The sequence below is a fragment of the Drosophila bipectinata genome, chromosome 3L, assembly GCF_030179905.1.
Source record: "Drosophila bipectinata strain 14024-0381.07 chromosome 3L, DbipHiC1v2, whole genome shotgun sequence".
Lineage (NCBI taxonomy): Eukaryota > Metazoa > Arthropoda > Insecta > Diptera > Drosophilidae > Drosophila > Drosophila bipectinata.
Genome location: NC_091738.1, coordinates 16,922,204 through 16,942,421, shown reverse-complemented (window position 1 = coordinate 16,942,421; position 20,218 = coordinate 16,922,204). Strand labels below are relative to the sequence as shown.

General features: G+C 43.5%; 4 protein-coding genes across 8 annotated transcripts; all 4 read left to right on the top strand.

The window, feature by feature from the left end:
- The first annotated feature begins 78 nt into the window (after positions 1-78).
- Positions 79-1,365, top strand: LOC108120409 (cytochrome c oxidase assembly protein COX18, mitochondrial). The gene is made up of 2 exons (XM_017234069.3): positions 79-607; positions 667-1,365. Exons 1-2 carry the CDS (start codon positions 140-142, stop codon positions 1,255-1,257), a joined length of 1,059 nt encoding a protein of 352 aa, XP_017089558.1. The 5' UTR covers positions 79-139; the 3' UTR covers positions 1,258-1,365.
- A 392-nt stretch (positions 1,366-1,757) lies between these two features.
- teq (Tequila) lies at positions 1,758-11,812 on the top strand. Of its 5 annotated transcripts, none has more exons than XM_070279591.1 (18): positions 1,758-1,963; positions 2,293-2,836; positions 2,888-3,045; positions 3,212-3,497; positions 3,552-4,034; positions 4,101-4,643; positions 4,775-5,020; positions 5,081-5,548; positions 5,607-6,995; positions 7,057-7,518; positions 7,578-7,847; positions 9,054-9,650; positions 9,707-10,098; positions 10,169-10,324; positions 10,383-11,151; positions 11,211-11,303; positions 11,424-11,507; positions 11,565-11,812. In XM_070279591.1, exons 1-18 carry the CDS (start codon positions 1,916-1,918, stop codon positions 11,699-11,701), a joined length of 7,125 nt encoding a protein of 2,374 aa, XP_070135692.1. In that variant the 5' UTR covers positions 1,758-1,915; the 3' UTR covers positions 11,702-11,812. The 5 variants fall into 5 exon arrangements, with proteins under 5 accessions (XP_070135692.1, XP_070135693.1, XP_070135691.1 ...); XM_070279592.1 differs by having other exon boundaries at positions 2,888-3,079; positions 3,252-3,497; XM_070279590.1 differs by having other exon boundaries at positions 7,578-9,650.
- A 796-nt stretch (positions 11,813-12,608) lies between these two features.
- On the top strand, positions 12,609-14,440 carry LOC108120345 (uncharacterized). The gene is made up of 4 exons (XM_017233965.3): positions 12,609-12,879; positions 13,199-13,309; positions 13,367-13,792; positions 14,171-14,440. The coding sequence occupies exons 1-4, from the start codon at positions 12,697-12,699 to the stop codon at positions 14,327-14,329; spliced, it is 879 nt and encodes a 292-aa protein (XP_017089454.2). The 5' UTR covers positions 12,609-12,696; the 3' UTR covers positions 14,330-14,440.
- Positions 14,441-16,442: 2,002 nt separating this feature from the next.
- On the top strand, positions 16,443-17,094 carry LOC108120382 (uncharacterized). Its single transcript, XM_017234013.3, has one exon. It carries the CDS (start codon positions 16,608-16,610, stop codon positions 16,824-16,826), a length of 219 nt encoding a protein of 72 aa, XP_017089502.1. The 5' UTR covers positions 16,443-16,607; the 3' UTR covers positions 16,827-17,094.
- Positions 17,095-20,218: the final 3,124 nt, after the last annotated feature.

The window sequence follows — 20,218 nt, the reverse complement described above, 5'->3', positions numbered from 1 at the left end:
CTGGAATAATATCGTTATAATTAATCGTCCAAGCAGCTGTACTGTTTTCAATAACAGCACTGTAAGTACGCTGTAAACTCAGCTGTTCCGTTAAAAAATCTCATTTTAGTTGTTTACATGTTTACATAAATTGCTTTTAATGGCAACTTTGCTGTTTTTACGGACCCTAAGAAGGCCTAGCCCCATTGCAGCGTACAAGTTCACATACACAGGTTCAAAATGCCCGAATACATCGCTCCACCATCGCCTATCATCAACAGAAGCTGCGTCGGCGGCGGCCGCCCAATTCGGAAATGCCGGTGGATTGGGGGGCTTCTGGCAGACTTTGTCAAATAGTCAGCCCGTGGGAGTCATGCAAGATACCCTTATAACGATACACGACTACAGCGGACTGCCTTGGTGGGCTTCTATTATCTTATCCACTTTCCTGTTCCGGAGTGTAGTCACTCTCCCACTGACCATTTACCAGCACAAGATCACAGCCAGGATCGAGAAAATAGCCCTAGAGATGCCGGCCATAGTGGAAGAGCTCAAGAAGGAGGCTGCGATGGCAAAACAGAAGTTCAAGTGGAGCGATAAACAAACCCAGATAGTCTACCGGAGATCGGTTTGCATTACTTAACCCTTGAAATTATTCCAAAATCTTTAATTTTAATTCATTTTCAGATCAAAAAACAGTGGCAGAAACTTATCGTGCGCGACAACTGTCACCCCATGAAGACACTCATAGTATTGTGGGGTCAGGTTCCCCTGTGGATATTCCAATCAGTGGCTTTGCGTAATCTTGTCTACATGCTACCCGATCCCATGACCATTCAGGCTCAAATCGTCGCCACAGAACTGACAATTGGCGGCTTTGGGTGGATACCCAATCTTACGGTAGTGGATAGTTCCTACATCCTGCCAGTAACCCTAGGAATCATCAATTTGGCCATTATCGAGGTGCAGTCCATGACCAGAACGCGACCGTCCACACGCTTGCAAAACATAGCCAACAATGTCTTTCGGGGACTGAGCATTGTTATGATTCCGGTGGCCTGTACTGTGCCCTCGGCCCTCTGTGTTTATTGGGTGGCCTCTAGTAGCTTCGGCCTGGGACAGAATTTATTGCTTCTCTCGCCGGATGTGCGGCGCATGGTGGGAATTCCCAAGACAAAAACGGAACTAGACCAACCGTACGATCAGCTCTGGCTGAAGATTCAGCAGCGGATAGGGCTCATCGCGCATTCGGCTACTGATAAGCCGGAATCAAAATGATTAGGTACCGCAGTCATAATTCTAGTCTAAATGTAGGTAAGATGTTGAGTTTTTAAGGGGGCGCCCCCTAAAAAAAGATTTTTTTAAAATCTTAAAAATAAAATTGTTGAAAAAAAAATATTAAAATTCAGATTCACAGTCAAAAATACTGTTTTGATTTAAAACAAAAATCTCCTCAAAATGTATATATTTTAGAAGCTTCCCCCTTTAAAGCAATGCCCTTAATGTAAATATTGACTACCCCTAAATACAACTGTGCCACTGTAAATCATGACCACTGCCATCAGGAAAGAATCATCTCGATTTCCACAAAATAAATAAACTAGTGAAACCCCCCAAAGAAAATACAAACAAAACAAAGCGATAAGTCAGCGGGAAAGGTCTTGAGATTACGGGGCAGATAGTGGTCCATTTCAATTGGTCCAGCGACATCCGAGCGCATCATTCAGCGGGAGCAGAGATAGAGATTCGTTCCGAGCTCAATTAAATGAAATGCGATCTATGGTTGAGTCAGTCGAGTCTGGAACCTGGACGGGACAACAACGGAAACCTTAAATTCGAACGTAATTCGGAAGGAATTCTAGCAAAGTGACTATCAGTATCGGTGGCTTATACTATATATCCTCAAAAAAAAAATAATATAAATCGGAAACGGAATATGGCCAAGTGGCTCCTGAGCCTGTGGCTGGCGGTTCTGCTGGTGGATGTTAGTATTTTTTGTGTTTGTGACTTTATTTGCATGGAAATCCTATAAAGAATTTAATATTTTAAAGAAAGATTATTTTTGGATATTGATTTAAGGACTTTTTGTCTTACCAAATCTCATATCCTGTTCGTAAAGGATGCCGTATCCATCAGGCATTAGAGGAAAGCTATAAAACTTCTGAAAAAATATGCATGTGTCTTAAAAATAGTCTAAAATTTAAATTTTAAATTAAAAACGGAAGACAAATGCCCGCCAATAATACCTAATTATATGCTATTCGCTCCAGCTTGTAGTTGTACAATAATATTTCGTAATTACGCTTTTGACAGCGACCCGGGGCCTCAGCTTATCAATCAAACAGCAACTACCAAAGTGCCGGGCAGCAGTCCGGGCAAGTTGGGTTATCAGCCGGGCACGGCCAGTCCATCTACCAGCGCGATTCCGCCTGTCCACCTCAATATACGGGAGTGCTGGCATATCCCCATGACTGCCACCGCTATATCAACTGCTACAATGGCAGTCCCACTATCCAAACCTGCGCTCCAGGAACACTTTTTAATGGAAAGATCCTCGAGTGCGATCATCCAAACAACGTCGAATGCTTTGTTTCGGGAGGAGGAGCCGGAAAAACGGAATCCACTCGTTTGGGGAGACTTCAGCAGTTAAACGGGGAGCCAAAATGTCCGGCGGGTATAAATGGATTACAACCCCATCCCACGGACTGCACCAAGTTCCTGAACTGCGCCAACGGACAAACCTTTATTCAGGACTGTGGACCGGGCACGGCCTTCGATCCGAAACTCTTGCTGTGCGCACACAAGGGCTCCGTGGACTGTGGATCTGGAGGAGCTCAACCCTATGCCAATGGCAACGGTATGTATGAGGGAAAAGTATGTCTAGTACCTTTACTAACATGTAGCTCAGGCTACTCTCCTGCCTCGGAGGAACTGGGCTGTCCAACCGGCTATCGTGGCTTACGTTCGCATCCCCACGATCCCCACAAGTATCTGCGCTGCGGTATCGGTGTTCAGCCCCAAGTAGAGCCGTGTCCTCAGGGACAGATCTTTGATGGCTTCAGTTTGGTATGTGTTTTTTCAGGCCCCTCCCAGACCTCCTGTAAGTTTCATTTTATTTTCCCAACTGCTTTGCCTTGCCTGGTTCATGTGCTTCTCCATCTTGGGTTTATTATCCTTATCGCCTGCGGTTCATGCTTGCCTGCTATTTGCTTTATTTCTGCATTATATATAGACCTATGATCCTGTTAATCTAATCCTTTTCTTCGCACCAGCCAACGCCTTGACCTCAGCCGGAGCTCAGGCCAACAATCTTCTGTGTCCTGTGGGGGCAGTTGGCCTGTTCGCTTACCCCTTCGATCAGACCAAGTTCCTTCATTGCAAGGACGGCAAGTTGGCCATTCAGAGCTGCCAGCCTAGCTTTGTGTTCAGTATATCGAGAGGGTACTGTCACTTAAAGACGCAATTACTTCAAAGCGATTATGTGACTTTGATTATAACACAGATTGGCTTCGACTACTGTAAGTTACTGGATTATTTTCGATGCACAGGTGAATCTAATTGAGTTTTCATAGCCCTGAGCTTAAATACTTGCCCTGCCAGCATCTATGGCTTGCACCTGTATCCCTACGATGCTGGGAAGTACCTTAAATGCTCAGATGATGGACAATTGTCCATTCTCAACTGTGCCCCCCAAACTGCCTTCAGCCTGTCTCAGAAATCTTGTCTCCCGCGCCTACAAATCGGCAGAGGCGATCGTGTCAAGTTCTGGGAAGAAATTCAGGTTGAAACCACGTATTTCAATGAAGGCGCACAAAGTCAAAATCAAATAACAAATCAGTTGTTTGCTCTTAAGTCGTGTCCGGCCAAACTGCAGGGCAACTACCCGTATCCCTTCCATGCGGGTCACTTCATAAAATGCCTCAATGGAGTCCTGGAGGTAGTGTGTTGTCCTTCTGGAACGCTTTATAGTCTTTCGAAACGCCAGTGCGTAGCTCGGCACCTTCTCTCCGCACATGATTATTTGGATTACTCCTACATCAGTGTCCAGTTTTCGAGTAAGCATTCTGAAGAATCTGAATTCCCAAATTTTTCGAGGAAAAACAAAAATGTTTAATTTGCAGCTGAGTTCCTGGTGGATGTGTCGACCGTGACTTGTCCTCCTGATAGTAAGGGACTGTACTTACATCCCTTCGACTGCACGCGGTATGTCAGGTGCTCGAATCAGCAGACATACATCGAAGAGTGTCCCCAAGGAGAGGTCTTCAGAATATCCCAGCAACGATGTGAGCCCAAGGAACAAGTAATAGAACCCTATGATCTTGTGTCTTATTACTTCGAGACGACTATTGTCCAGAGTGTTGCTGTAGAAGGAAATCGAGGACATGGCAAGAGCCTAGATGGGGAAGGAGACATTAAATGTCCTCCAGCCGCTAGTGGACTCCATGCTCATCCATTCGATTGCACCAAGTTTTTGGAGTGTGCAAATGGACAAACCTTCATTAAAAATTGTGGACCAGGCACTGCTTTCAGCACGGCTATCGGGAACTGCGATTTTGCCAACAAAGTTGATTGCACGGGCAGGAGCTTCGCAACAGGCCCCACTCCAGTGGCACATCCTCCGGTTCATCAAAGTCCTCCAACAAATCCCAATTATGAGACGTTCAGTAAGTCGGATATAGAATGGATTAGCTTTATAGATCATTCTGCTTTCTCACCTTGGCCTTGAAGTTCATCATGCTATCCATACGTTGCTTGTTAGATACGGTTAAGATTCATCTTCCATACCCTTTCCCAGATAACCCATCCCCAGCCGCCCAGCAGCACTCGTCAGATCTTCTCTGTCCTGTGGGAGTTGATGGGTATTTCATTCATCCCTTCGATCAGACTAGTTTCCTCAATTGTAAGGCAGCCAAGTTGGCTGTTCAAAGGTGTAATCCCGGCTATGTATTCAGCATATCGAGGGCCACCTGTCAGCCAAAGGATCAATTGGTATACTCCGACTACGTTACGTACATAGTCTCCCAAATTAGCATCGAACAGAGTAAGTTTTCTGCCTTGGAGTCAATCAAGTCTCTAGATTTCACAATATTCGATTCATCAGCCATGATCCTTTCTGCCTGCCCGGATGGTACGGACGGCCTTCATCTGTATCCCTACGATGCTGCCAAATATGTCAAGTGTACCGCTGGGAAACTGTCTGTTCTGCCCTGTGACTCCCAAATGGCCTTCAGTTTGAGCCAAAAAGGTTGTAGACCGGCGCGCCAAGTGGCTCTTGGGGATCGGGTCAAGTTCTGGGCAGAGCTGCAAACTACGACGACTACAACCTACACGTACAAGGATACCCAAGACCATCAGTCTGCGATCAGGGGCTGTCCAGCCAATCTGCAGGGCAACTATCCATATCCCTTCCATGCCGGCCACTATGTGAATTGCCAGAATGGACTTCTGCAGGTCGTTTGCTGTCCAGTTTCCGAACTGTACAGTTTGTCCAAGCGCCAGTGTGTGGCCAGGCATCTCCTCTCCGCCCATGACTACTTGGACCATGCCTATATCAGTGTTCAGTTCTCGAGTAAGCTCCTTCACGATTATCCTATGTGCCGGTAGTAGGTTGTCTTTTTCTTTCGCAGCTGACTTTATGCAGGATCTCACCACATTAACCTGTCCTCCCAACGCTAAGGGCTACTATCTCCATCCGTTTGATTGCACCAAGTATCTGATTTGTTGGGATGGACAAACACAAACTGGTAGCTGCGATCAGGGCCAGGTTTTCAGCATATCCCAACAGAAGTGCGTGCCCAGGGATCAGGTTACAGAATCCTACGATCGCGTGGAGTACCTGAGTGGAACGCAGCACGAGTTGAGCCAGGAAGCAGATGAGAATGAAGAATATGGCCAGGGTAGAGCTTTATCGCCCGACCATCAACATGGAGGATATCAGCCCACGGGGCCGCCAGCTGAAGCTTTACAGTCCAACGGAGGATACCCCACACAAAATTATCCCAGTTCCCAAGGAGGTTACCAATATCCGGGCCCTCAATCGTCTGGCGGTTACCCGGGAGGTTCTTCTCAATTACCTACAGGCGTCAAAGGTGGCTATTCTCAATATCCAGGGGCTTACCCAAGCGGTGGCTCTCCATATTCGGGAGCCCATACTGGAGGTAGCCCTCAAACTTCTAGTAGCTACCAAGGAGGTGCTTCTTCATACCCAGGAGGACCTTCGGGAGCTCATCAAGGCGGACATTCTCAATACCCAGGGGACAGCCGAGGAGTTAATTCTCCAACTTTCCAACATACTGCAGCCTACCATGGAGGGTCTCCTCAAACTGGTAAAGGCTATCAAGAAAGTTCTTCTCAATATTTGGGAGGCTACCAAGGAGGTTCTTCACCATCTTCAGGAGGTTATGGCGGTGATTCGCACTATTCTGGACCGTACTATGGTAGCAGCTCTCAAACTCCTGGGGCCTATCCAGGAGTTCCCTCTCATTCAACCGGAGGCTACCAAGGAAGCAACTCTCCATCATCCGGAGGCTACCAAGGAAGCAACTCTCAATCAACAGGAGGCTATCAAGGAAGCACCTCTCCAACGTCTGGAGGTTACCAAGGAAGTAGCTCCCAAACTCTTGGAGGTTATCAAGGAAACTACCAATCTCAAGGAGGGCAAATATATCAGCCGCCAGCTCAAGTTAAGGGAGGATATCAGCCTCCGCAAGCGGCTGGAGGATACCAACAGATTTCGCAATCCGGTGGAGCATCTTATGCTAATAATGGGCCAGGCTCCCCCTTCTATTATCAAGCGCCTCCTACACCCTTGATGTGCCCGGAACGCGTGAGCGGACTATTTCCAAATCCCTTTGATGCCAAGAGCTATCTGACCTGCATCGAGGGTCATACTCTGGTAAGGAAGTGTGATGCTCTGGATGTGTTTAGTGTCTCGAAAGGATACTGCCTGCCAGAGCAGCATGTTGCCTCGACCGATCGCATTCCGTTCGTGAAGAAAGAAAATGAGCAGGAGACAAGTGAGTTGGGGGTTGCCTGGAACTTCCGCGATATCTAAACCCGATCTCTCAAATCTTTCAGTGGTTAGCTGTCCGAACGTGGGTTTCTTTGTTTACCCCTTCGACTGCTCCCAGTTTCTCAGCTGCAGTACTACTGGGATGATCCTGAAGCGTTGCTCTCCGGAAGAGCATTTCAGTCTTTCACAGGGAGTTTGCCTTCCCAAGGGTCAGGTGCAGCGAACAGATCGCCTGTATACGCTTGAGGAGCTCTACATCGTCTACGACTGGACGCAGAAGATGAAGCTTGAGAGCGCCGTACCCGCATGTCCAGAAGGAATCACTGGAACTCTGCCCCATCCCCGGACTCCCAGCAAATACCTTCACTGCGAGCCTGGTCGGGCGGAGATCTTTGACTGTCCCAGCCAGCAGGTTTTCAGTGTTTCGCGGAGGTTGTGCGTGCTGGACGATAAACTGGCCAGCTACGATCGCTCCGACTATCTGGTCCGGGGGGAAGAGGCTATCGGTTGGACAGATCCCACTAATGGTTACTAACACACGGTAGACATTGTGCTCTTTTTAAGTTTTGTTCCTTTCTGCTTTCAGACAATCGCCAGTCCAAGTCGTACGAGACGCCTGGCCGGGATCAGTTCGGAAATCGCTACACGACTCGTACTACGACCACAACCAGGGTTATCGGCGAGGGCGATCGCTGGAGGGACATGAACATGCAGCGACCATCTGGCATTGGTTTGGAGCAGAATCCACATTACCAGAACCCGCAGGAAGTTGGCTGGTCAGGCCAGGAGACCTCCTATTCCCGCCGTGATCCGTCCCAGAACGTCCTCTATGTTGAGGGCTCTTTGCAGCCGAATCGTAATTATCCTACCTATAAGACACCACTAGCACCAATGGCACCTGTCGATCCCGGAAAAGTATACTACGCTCAGCCTGTTCCGAAGAACGAACCGGAGCAACCTCCGCTTCCGTCGCGTCAGAACTTTAGTCGCAGAATCGATTACGGCTCGCCAGGAAACGGCTGGCAACCGATGCCGCCACTTGCTCCTCTCGGTGGCCAGAAACCTTTAAGCCTTGACTACAATCCCAATTCCCCTGGGGCTAGGGAACCACACAATCAAACTCCCTCAATCGGACAGAAACCTCTCGACTGGGACTACGATGAACCGCAGACGCCTTTTGACGAGCCAACGCCATATTCGGGAAAGGCTCCTACACCTCCTCCTGGATCACCTCCGCGATATTATCCAGATCAGTCGCCTAGAGGCTCCCAGCCTCAATCTAAGTGGCAGCCTTACAACCCAAACCCCACTCCTGCCAAGCCCTTAGATCACCCTAGTAGTCCTACAGATTCAAAAAATCCTTCCCACCCTGTGGAGGAATCAAATCTCTACGGTGGTCTGCTGCCGCCCAGGGCGCCTCCTTCCACACCCACTACTACCAGTACCACCACACCCTTGCCCAAGTTAGGTAATCGATTATACACGTACCCCATTTATCCGGCAGTGGATAAGAATGCCCCACAATCTCCCAGTCAGCCTCACTATAGTCCTTCCTATGCAGGTATTGCTCATTCCAGAAACGCTTCTTGGGCTAAAGTTCCCACAACAAGCACCACCCCCTCTCCGCCTTTAGATCCTTTTAATCCCGAAGATGATGTCATTTATGACGACGACGACTTCACAACCACAACCACTGAGAGACAATCTCCTCCGTTCAATCATCAATTGAACCGTCCGCAAACCCCTCCAAAATCAAATCCATCAGTGTATGGAGCAGATCCCAATTCCCAATCGGCGATGAAGGAGGCTCTGAAGCTAATGCTTCGCCCCTACTTCAATCACAGCGGCAATGCTGAAGACAAGCTGGCCAAGCAGGCCGAATCAGCCTTAGCTTCTGCCATCAGTAGACCCCCAACTGACACTACTTCCACCACGACAACCACAACTACGACCAAACGCCCCACAACCACACCCAGAACAGATCCGGACGAAGACGTTGAACTTATTAAAGCCGGGGAGCAGGAGAGCCTGGACTCCACTGAAGATGACTATGTTTTTCCAGATGTCAGGGAGACGGCCCGCACCGAGCAGACCATTAAACCCAGTACTACCTACTCCTCGGTAAACTATCACCGGAGCACCCGCAAGGCGGAGGTTGACAAGAACCCGACCACCCCCAAAACGACAACAACGACAACCACAATGAAACACAATTGGCATGCGTCCGGTCACAATCGTGACTACCACCGGCGCCATCCAAATCTTCCCGATCCGTTCTCGAAGCCCCACCAAAATCCTTTTTCCCACAACCACCACCATCCCCATCACCATGAGCACAGTGCCGATTTCCATCGTCGTCATCCAGAGCTTCCGAATCCTTTTCCTGTAAAGGATGAAGCCCCCACCCAGGAAGACGACTGGGAGCTGTATCAGAACCCCAATGCAGAGGAAGTTACTCCCAAGATTGGTTCGCGCTCCAATGTGATTGACGAGTGCGAGTTCGATTGCGGAAACAGAAAGTGCCTGAGGAAGGAGCAGGTCTGCAATGGCCATAAAGATTGCCCCCATGGCAAGGATGAATCTAATTGTCCTCCGAAGGACTACGAGGTTAGACTGACTGGTGGAGAGGGTCCGCATATGGGCCGGATCGAAGTCAAGGGTGAGCTGGCAGTCTTATTTCATGTTTTGGCTTTAATAATTTCACTTTTCTTCCAGCCAACGGCCAGTGGGGCTTTGTTTGCGATGACAAGTTTGGCCTTAAGGACGCGGATGTTGTCTGCCGGGAACTGGGCTTTAAGATGGGTGCCCTGGAAGTTCGTGGAAACTCTTTCTACGCCCCTAGCAGCCAGGACTTCAACTATCTGATGGATGAGATCGAATGCCAGGGCAACGAAACAAGCCTCAAGGATTGCAGCTTCAAGGGCTGGGGAGTTCACAACTGTGGCGTCGACGAGGTGGCCGGAGTCATCTGCAAGGTTCCGGCAATGAAATGTCCCAACAACTATTGGCTCTGCCACGCCTCCAAGGAGTGCATCCCGCCCGCCTTTGTTTGCGATAATACAGTGGACTGTGCCGACAAGTCTGATGAGTGCGATGCTGTTTGCAAGGTCTGTATCCATAGAGGAGGACAAGTTTTTAATTTTAAATACTATTATTAAATATTACTATATATTTTAGTCTTCCATTCAATACCGTTTGGAGGGAGGTCGCAGTTCCAATGAAGGCCGCCTGGAGGTCAAGTACCATGGCGTTTGGGGCAGTGTGTGCGATGATGACTTTAATGTGAAGAATGCCCAGGTTGCTTGCAACTCTATGGGCTACTATGGCCCAGCGGTGAGTGGAATATGAAGTATATATTCATAATATGATCTAAGTCCCTCGCATCTTTTAGAAAATTGAGAAAAACATATTTGGCAATGGCAATGGACCCATTTGGTTGGACCAGGTGATGTGCTACGGCAACGAAACCTCCATCGACAAGTGCAATCACTGGAACTGGGGTGAACACAATTGCAACCACACCGAAGATGTGGCCTTGCATTGCACTGCTGGACCTCCGCCACGATCCCAGAATCTCTACCAAAACCCCATCAAGGGTGGGAAGCAGGATTTGAGTTCATTCTCCCAGATCGGCCTTTGGGAGAGATCCAGCAAGGCGCTGCATACCCCGCGACGATGTGGAATCTTCAAGGACGACCTGGTCGATGAGTACGCCCATCATGAGGAGGAGCGCGTGGTGAAGGGCCACGCAGCTCAAAGGGGCCGTCATCCCTGGCAGGCCACCATTAGGACTCGCGGACGAGGTCACATCTCCAGTCACTGGTGCGGCGCTGTGGTGATCTCCAAGCGCCACCTCCTGACTGCTGCCCATTGTCTCTACGGAAATAAGAAGGGCGCCTACTTTGTGCGCGTGGGTGATCATTATGCCAACATTGCCGAGTCCTCCGAGGTGGACACGTTCATCGAGCACTGGTACATCCATGAGAAGTTCCGGGACGGTTCTCGCATGAACAACGACATTGCCCTGGTAGTGCTCAAGACTCCCCTGAGATTCAGTGACTACGTGCAGCCCATCTGCCTGCCGGATAAGAACGAAAAGCTAGTCGAGAGTCGTATGTGTACGATTTCTGGCTGGGGCTCCATTAAGTCTGGTATTTCTAGTAAGTTGACTAAGCTGTAGTAAACAACTTCATCATCATTATAATGCAATTTCTTACAGCCCCTTCTCAAGTTTTGAGCTCAGCTGACCTGCCCATTCTGGCCGACCATGTGTGCCAACAATCGAATGTCTACGGCTCAGCCATGACAGAAGGTGTGTGAAAACGAATCTATTATGATTACTGAACCGTTTAACAATGGATCTCAGTGGAAATATACTTGTGAATCTAGCTTTAACAGGAAATAACCCGCATATACTCTTTACACTTTTCAGGCATGTTCTGTGCCGGTTCCATGGACGAGAGTGCGGATGCCTGTGAGGGTGATTCAGGTGGTCCTCTGGTTTGTGCAAATAATGGTAAATATTTAATATAGGAGGTATGCTGTATCTCTATATTAACCTCTTCTGTTTCAGATGGGGAGACCCTTTATGGCATCATATCGTGGGGTCACCATTGCGGCTACAAGAACCGACCAGGTGTTTATGTTCGGGTCAACCACTATATCGATTGGATCTACGAGAAAATCAACGAAAGCCTGCAGCGTCTCTAAAGGATTTTAGTTCCTCATCAAACATGACCTACTTAATAGACAGTTTCTATTAGAAATGTATAATTTTTAAGAAATATTTTCAAACATAAAGTAAAGTACATTTTTAACAAACTTTTGAACTATTTCTTTCCATTTACGAGAAACTTAATTAAATCCATAATCAATGCTAATAAAACTGACAACAACAAACCCAGGCCTAAGCCGGAGCAACAACAAATAGCACTCACAACAAACAAGATCCGCGACAATGATTTAATTCACAAGTCCGAAATGCTTTATTTTTCGACTCATCCCCCCCACATTTTTGGAGAACTCAACTCGAAATGCTCAGCTTCCACGTCCGCATTTTCCTCCTGATTGCTTTTTGGGCCTCTCGCTGGCTTTGTGGCCGGAGAACACTCAATTGACACCAAGCCGAATGGTCAAAGGGGACCAATTTGTGGCTGGAGGCCGGGGTGGGGCTGCCAGGGGTTAAGAGGAGGGGTTAAATGGGGACGGAGAGCGGCTGGGAAGTATTGTGCGGGCGTTGCATGCGCGATTGGATGATCGGCATGGAAAGCGCTACAATTAACTTAATTAATACAACAATTTGCCAGAGTACACTGAAGAAAACATTTAAAATTTTGATATTCATGAAAATTAACCTGAAACTATTATTTTTTAACAGAGTTTGGTAATGAAACTTTTATCAAAATATACTTTAGACCTCTTGAAAGCCTTTCTTATTTATGTATTATGTATTTATTTCAGTGTAGGACTCTCTGTTGGCTTTCAATTTGGTATTTTTGTGTATTTGTGAGTGAAAGAGTGCACACGGGCGGTTCCTATTTAGTTCGAGTATCTCTCAAATTTTCCCCATCTCCGTATCTCTCTGGGTCCGATCTCAGTTTAACTCGGACCCGTGGTGATTCTCTGTTATTCAGCCGTGGGATTTCATCTGGAACAGATCGCCGCTTAGTCGAGCTTACTGATAGCACAATTCAAAGTATCTCGAAATGTTTCGAAGCAAATCCTTTACTTGCTGGACCATCTTCAGCCTCTGTGTTGGCCTTATCTCGGGCACGGCAGTGGATCAATATGGATATAACACTGGAGTGTCCTCGTCCACTACCCAGAGGAGTAACTCCGAAATGCGCTGCATGGACATTAATCCCCAGAACTCGATGGACTTGGAGCAGGTAAAGTATACTAAGATTCAGATGTATATATCTGTTTCCCTTTTTTTTTTTTGTAAAGCTTAGCTTGTTTAAATAATTATTTAAATTCCAAGAGGTCGCTTATGGCTAATGCAATTATGGTTTATTTATGCTAATTAACCCTTTGCGCCCAATGTCAATGATGTTCATGCACCCCAGTCGTCCTAAATATTTTTTTTCCAATTTTATTTAATTGAACGCACAGCGAGTGGCATGCAAATCGCACAAATGACCCCCATACTGTTTGTATAGATGTGTAATAATGACCGGTCTGTATTTTTTTACGTGTGTACATATATAGATGATGGGCCTCTGGTACGGCAGCGAAATTATTGTGCACACCCAAGATTTTCCCGGAGTCTACGAGTACGATTCATGTGTAATCATCCACCTGGCAGATGTCACTGACCAGGTAAGTTCTCATAATATTTGTTTTAAAGATTTATTTTAAATATTGGTCTTCTTGCAGGTTCTTCTGTCTCAGAACAATCGTCGCTATGGCATTGATGGTTACGGTGGCTATGATAACCAAAATTACAACCGCAACCAAAACAATTATGGAAGGACTACAACGCCACCCTCTTATCTGGGAAGTGAGGAATATCCCCGCTACAACCAGGGTCAGCAGAAGTACCTTCGCCTAGTCTGGAGCGAGCGGGACAACAACCTGGAGTACACTTTCAACTACAGCACAAGTGCACCGGGAAAGTGGTCCAACATCGGTGATCAGCGGGGCTCCCTGGCATCCCTGAACTATTATACCCAGTTCACGGGAACTGTCCAGGTCGTTAAGGCTGTCAACGATCACCTGGTACTGAACTTCTGCGGCAATGATGTCAAGAGTTCCATTTACACGGTGGTTCTGACCCGGAATAGGCTGGGTCTCAGTTCAGATGTGAGTATGATATATGCTTTATATTAAAAGGTTTAAGTTATCACCACTGAGAAACATAATACGAGGCCTTATTCTAGTCAGAATAAGAATTTTATTGAGTTTAATAGGAAACGTGTTCAGTATCATAGAAAAAGTGTTTGTTTTATTATAATAAATTAGAAGCATCATTAGCTAATCTCTAACAGATTCCAAATAATCTCTTACGTGAGCATTTTATTCAATCTTAAATCTGAGAATTTTAAAGCCAAAGGTGAAATAATATTTTTTTATATATTTAAATAACATGCGCATGCATCTAGTCATAGATAACCCCAATCTGTTAGATTACTAATTGGAATGAAATTTTTTTTTTAAATTTATTATTTTATTTTTTTTCAGGAACTGAGGAGCATCCGAAGCCTTCTCTCCCGACGAGGACTCTACACGGATACCATCCGCAAGGTGTGCAATGGATGTGGTCAGCTGAGTGGCAGTTTCCTCGCCCTGGTAACCCTCTTTCTGGGCATCCGCCTGGCTGGATGGGGGCGGGGCCAGTGATCCCGACGGCCTCCAATCAGCTTATTATTGAGTCCAGCCATATTATGTTAATTCATGTAAAGACTACTTAAAATATACAGACGAAAGTCCCCGAGAGGGCACTACCCATAACTAACCAAATGGTGAAGTACTTTCATCGCTTTAATTGCTCGTCTTGTCAATTAAAGCCAATTAGACCAAAGACAGGGGGATTACTTAAGTCAGCTAGTTGTAGGCGTTAAATGTTTGCTTAATTCAATTAGCTGGGATCTCTACCCGATCGGGGGGAAATAATAATTTGGTTGCTACCCTATTAGGGTTTAGAATGCTCTCTGAGAAAATCTTTTCGTTGGTGTGAGAAATCCCCAAAAGTAGGCAACGCCAACGAGCTGCCGAAAATGTTTATTACAAAATTAATCATACGCACCGTTGACACAATCACACACATTGAAAAGCCAATGCCAATGCCACTTAAAGCTGATTACGTTATTAACATTTCATTTTTTTACACAATCGGCTCTAGCCGAAAAATCTGCATTAATCTTATCAGTCCTAGGCAACTGGAGTCTGCTAATCAGTGGGGGATTCAGGTGGATTTTCGTTTCATTAGAAAAATGGGTTGGACCCCCCGCAATCAGGGCCATAAAATCCAGGTGATAGCCCCATTTTTTCTTCGATCGAGGCCGCAATTCACGCGATTTCGACACTCAAAGTTCGAAAGTCTGCCGATGGCTCTATTTATAAACGATTTTTTTTTGGCAATATATTATCTTTATGTGGTTTGTTGTTTCTTTGTCGGCGATAAGTATAGAAAGTGGCTGGCCTGTTATCGGATGGAAAGAAACAAACCTACTAAGTACTTGTTCGCGAAATAAAATGTCTAGCCTCTGCTGGACATTCCCTCAACAAAAAATAAACAATGGGAGGGTGGAAAAGTTTAGTTTCCAAAATATTCCCAACGATCCCGATGATTAATTCTCAGTGCCATGACGAAACGAAGTGCATTGGGGTTCTGGAGCACTACCAGACAACGTGCCTGTTATAGATAAGGGCCTCCCGATTGTTCCCGAGATTGGTCAGCCCCCGCTGAGTCGGAATCGCACTTGAACTTGGAGTGCGATCATCAGGTGTTCTTTAATTTTTTGTTATTATTGTTTTGCCAATGTTATTGTTTATTTAACGACTTCACGATCGCACACTTTCTGCCGGATTTTACAACAATGCCTGATTGCAGTCGGAGACCGCGCAGGCTTGACGTTTTGTTTTCAGAATAATAAGTCATAGGCAAGCGCCCCTGATAAGAGCCACCCGTAGGCACACGTTGAGAGCTCATGATACTATTATAAAAGAAATAAACAGTTGTAGCATATCTAAGACCCGACTCCGACTGCATAATCAGCGGTTCGAGTAGGATGTGTCTAAATAGGTTAATGCGACCTCTGGCGCTGTCATGAGCCAGCAAGTTATGTATATATTTTCAAAAATGTGTCAATTACAGGCGAAATTCTTTATAAAGAAACCCTTGACCTGCATTAAATATTTTTACTTGATAAGTGATAATCTTAGAAAAGAGACACTAATCTAAGAGAATGATTAAGTATGGGTCATATATCTTGTTTATAATCAAAAGTGAAATTATACCTATTTTAATCCCATTATACCCACAAATATATAGCATATTAATTTCAATTAAGTGAGTTTGAGTGACAGATGTTAGACTGTACATACACTTAATGAGGATTTACGTCATTGTCTGATGAGTATTTATTTAATTGTGCAATATTCGCACATCAGTCTGGATTTTAGTCTTTGGACTTTGAGACCTCAGCTTTGAAGTGCAAGGAAACATCATAATTTGGTTACACCCACCAGTCTAGACAAAGGCTATCTGGCCAGAAGGTAAACATTAAATAAGTTGAGAGCAGAACCTTTGGCATTAAATGCGTCGCAGCCTGCAGGTTGCATTATTATAACCTGGCCATAAGGCAATCAATTAACAACCCTTTGGGCACCGCCATCATCCGAACGGGCCTGATAAGCCGAAACTACTTGGAAGATAATGTACCAGTATAAACCGCTGATAAGAAATCGACCCGACATGTGCCGACGGCTATAAATACCGGATCCGGAGCGAAGTGCGGACACACAAACGAATCGTGCGCGCAAATGAGCTGAACAACCAGAGTTCGGAGCAAAAATTCCGAAAAATTCAACAAAATATAGAGCATACTCTATATTAAAAGCAACCCAACTGTGATAATAAAACCAAAAAACGACATAAAACCTGCAAAAATCAAACATGTCTGCTGCGAATAAGGTCAATCACTTGGTAGGAGCCACCAGTCGCTTTATTGCCGGACGGAATGCCGTCCAGACGGTGTACTGGCGCACCTCGGCCGGACCCAATCCCCGGATGGTGAAGACCAACAAGTTCTGCGAATTTGATCGCTCCCAGAAGGCCCCCCAGAGTGTCCGGCTGCAGAAGTACAATCGCAGCTTCATCGGCAGGGAGGCCTAGTTGCGGAATTCCGGAAGGATGTCTTCAGTTCCGGCCTTGAGATGTTCCTAATCTTCATTTTTTTTTCGAGCACTTTATTGTATATATATTTTTCGAGTGCGTATAGTAGAACGAGTATTTTCTGAGGCGATAAATGTCGAGCTGAGTGCCTCGAGCGAATCGAATCTAAATGAAGCCAGCGCTACGATTTTTCATGTACCTTGGCATAGAAAACATATAACAAAGATTAAATAAATGCATTCTAGAGCGTAGATAATAGAAATACAAATATTTGTCGACTTTTCACTTTAATAAAGGGGATCTAGGAAAATGTATATACTATATACAAATGGGAATGCGTCATTCCATACATGGCCAATGACATAAATCCCTGAATAACAAATAATACTCATTCATTGATTCGGTTTATTCCATTTTTAATATTTTATTTATTTAGTTTTATATTTATTACATACATTGAGTTCTCGTATATATATAAGTTTTTGTTTTTATGTTTATGCTTTACTTTCTTTTTTGTTGTATGTATTTATTTTATGTAATTTTCATTTAGGTTTTTAATTTGTTTTTAGATATCATTCTTACTTATGTTTTATAGTATATTTTCGCGATTTTCTTTCGATTTTCTTGTTTTGTTTTTAATTAATTTAATTTGTTTTGTGGGTGAAATATGTTGATGTTGAATTTGGTTTTAAGTTTTAATTTTAAATAGATCGTTTTTATCGGGATTTTTACTTACAATTACAGCCTTTATAAATAATTATTTTTTATGCTATTCTTTCGAATGTTTTTTTTTGTGTTTGTGTGTGTTTTCTCGTATATGTGTTTTTGCTTTATACTTTTTATTTCGCTTGCCGTTGTACTACGTATTCATTTTTCTTTTCGTTATAATTTTACTAAATATATATAGAGACTTTTTCCGTTTTTCCGCATCGTAATTTGATGGATCTGAATAATTTGCACACATGTATGTATATAATATATATGTATATAATATAATTGTTATCTAAATATATACTCATATAGACTTTATATATTTTTTTACTCATATTTGACAATTTCAGTTGGGCTTAGTGTCTGGCTTTGCTTTTGTAGTGTAGTGTAGTTTTGGTTTCTTGTTTTTTTTTCCATTTTTTATTTATTTTTTATTTGCACACGGAAGATTTACACACATATGAATAAAAAACCGAAAAAATACACACAAAACTTTGTGCATTTCCTTAGCTAGCTTTGGTTTCAGTTTTTTGATACTTTCTTTTGGAATATGTTATGTTATTTTAGCTTCGTTTATTTGTTTGCCTAACTCAATTCTCGTCAAAACAGTTTCGTTTGGTTTATCTCAAAAGAGAAAAATATATATTAATTATTATCTTTGTATTTTTTGTTAAGTTTATCTGGTTTTTCTGGGTTTTTTTGATTAAAAAATATTGCAGCTCAAAATGGTAATACTTGGGTTTTTTGTAATTATTTAATAATATGCCTATGTCCTTTCTAAAGCATAGAACACAGTAGAGATCAGTTGGGTTCTTCTCTAGCTTCGCCTACAATCTTCTATCGCTACTGCTAATCCTTATCCAGCTATATCCTGTTTTTCTATGCCCTCCAATCTCTACAATCTCTGTTATCTCCTTGCTGATATCTTTTTCGTTAGTGGGCTGCATTTTCTTGATCTGTAATACCTCGTATTTCTTTTGTAGGTGTCTGTGTGTGTTGTGTGTCATCTGATTTACGTATTTTCTTGACTACTTTTATGCTGCACAGTATAGTTTATATGAATGTATATATAGACTCTTATGTATGGTAAATTGTTTGCTAGAAATGTGGTTTTTTTTTCATTTACGGAAGAATTTGGATACATTTTCTTAATTTTCGTATTTTATTTCTTTTTCGTTTAGCTAAAGGTATAATTTGTCTAGTATTTTCTCTTCAGCTAATCATTGCTATGTATTTACTTCGGTATTCCTATCCCTCGGCTAGCAGCACATTCATTGGGCGCTTTAATTGGCTTAACATAGGTGTATCGGTATCTAAATCGCGGCATCGGTAGCTGTATCTTTACTCTACATGTGTATCTTGTATCTTTCGTGGCTCGCACACAATTACAATTAATCCTGGAGCAGCTTCAGCACAGATTCTCACAATGTGCAATTTGCACCAATATATTTTTAATTTAATTTTATTTTTTATAATTACACACATACACATGTGTGTATACATGTCTGTATATTTTGCAACAGAATTTCGGCTTTTTTCTTGTGGGGGAGGATTGGGTGATTTTTTGGGGAAAAACTTAAAGAATTTCAAGGAGTTAATGGACATTTTTGTCAGCAGAAGGCAATAAACGAAATTCTGTGCAAATATTTGACGAATAAATGGCGACAAAAAAGAAACCCTAGAGAATTGCAAAATTTTTAAAAATTTGTATAAATTCATGTTCTTTTTTGTGGTTTTGTGTGGTTGGTGTGTGTGTTTGACGTTTAATTCGATTCTCTCATGACTAAAAATACTCAACAATTTCGTTTACTTGAAACCATTTTAGCTACAATTTATATTTGTTGTATATATGGTTAAATATTTCCTACACACTTGCTTTCAACATTGATAGAAAAACCATTATGTTTGGGTTGTTATTTTGCTTTTCACCATTTGCCATGTTTTTGCCTCTAAATCGAGATCTCGCTCTAGAAATTGCTTTGTATATCGTATGTATATTTTGGAAATAGTAATTCGAAAAGATACTTTTGCTGACAATGATCCAAAACAATGGTGGTGGTAAGGGGTGGGGTATATCTTATTTAGGAACTAAAGATCCAACGAATTACCAAATATAACAATAATCCAAACAATTCTGGGCGCAGATCGTAGAATACCACATATCATATGATGTATCTATAAGGTTCAGCTGGCTACGTAATGCACCTATGTGTGGTTAAGGTTATTCCTCGATTAATCTAGAAATAGAGTTCGTTGCACGTTTATTGTATTTTTAGGCTCGACTTCCTAATACATCTATTATACCTCAAAATAATGCTGAATCCCACAAAACTAATTTCTCATGTCTCTTCTCGGATAATGGGACATATATTTTTAATTCGCTTTATACAATATTCATCACATTTTCTTGTGGGGTTTTCTTTCTGCCTAGTTCTGGTTGCTAATTAATTTATTAATTATTGCTGCGCCATTATTTTCCTTTTTTTAGTTACTAATTTTAAGTACAATATCATAAAAATAAAAATAACACTGTATATTTTGTTATTTACCATTAATTTTTTGCTTCATTTAATTGTTTATAAATTATGACCGTTTTCTTACAATTGTTTTTTGTTTTGTTTTTTATTGTAAATATAAATATATATAATATATATCTCAGGTTTTTCATTTATTAAGTACAA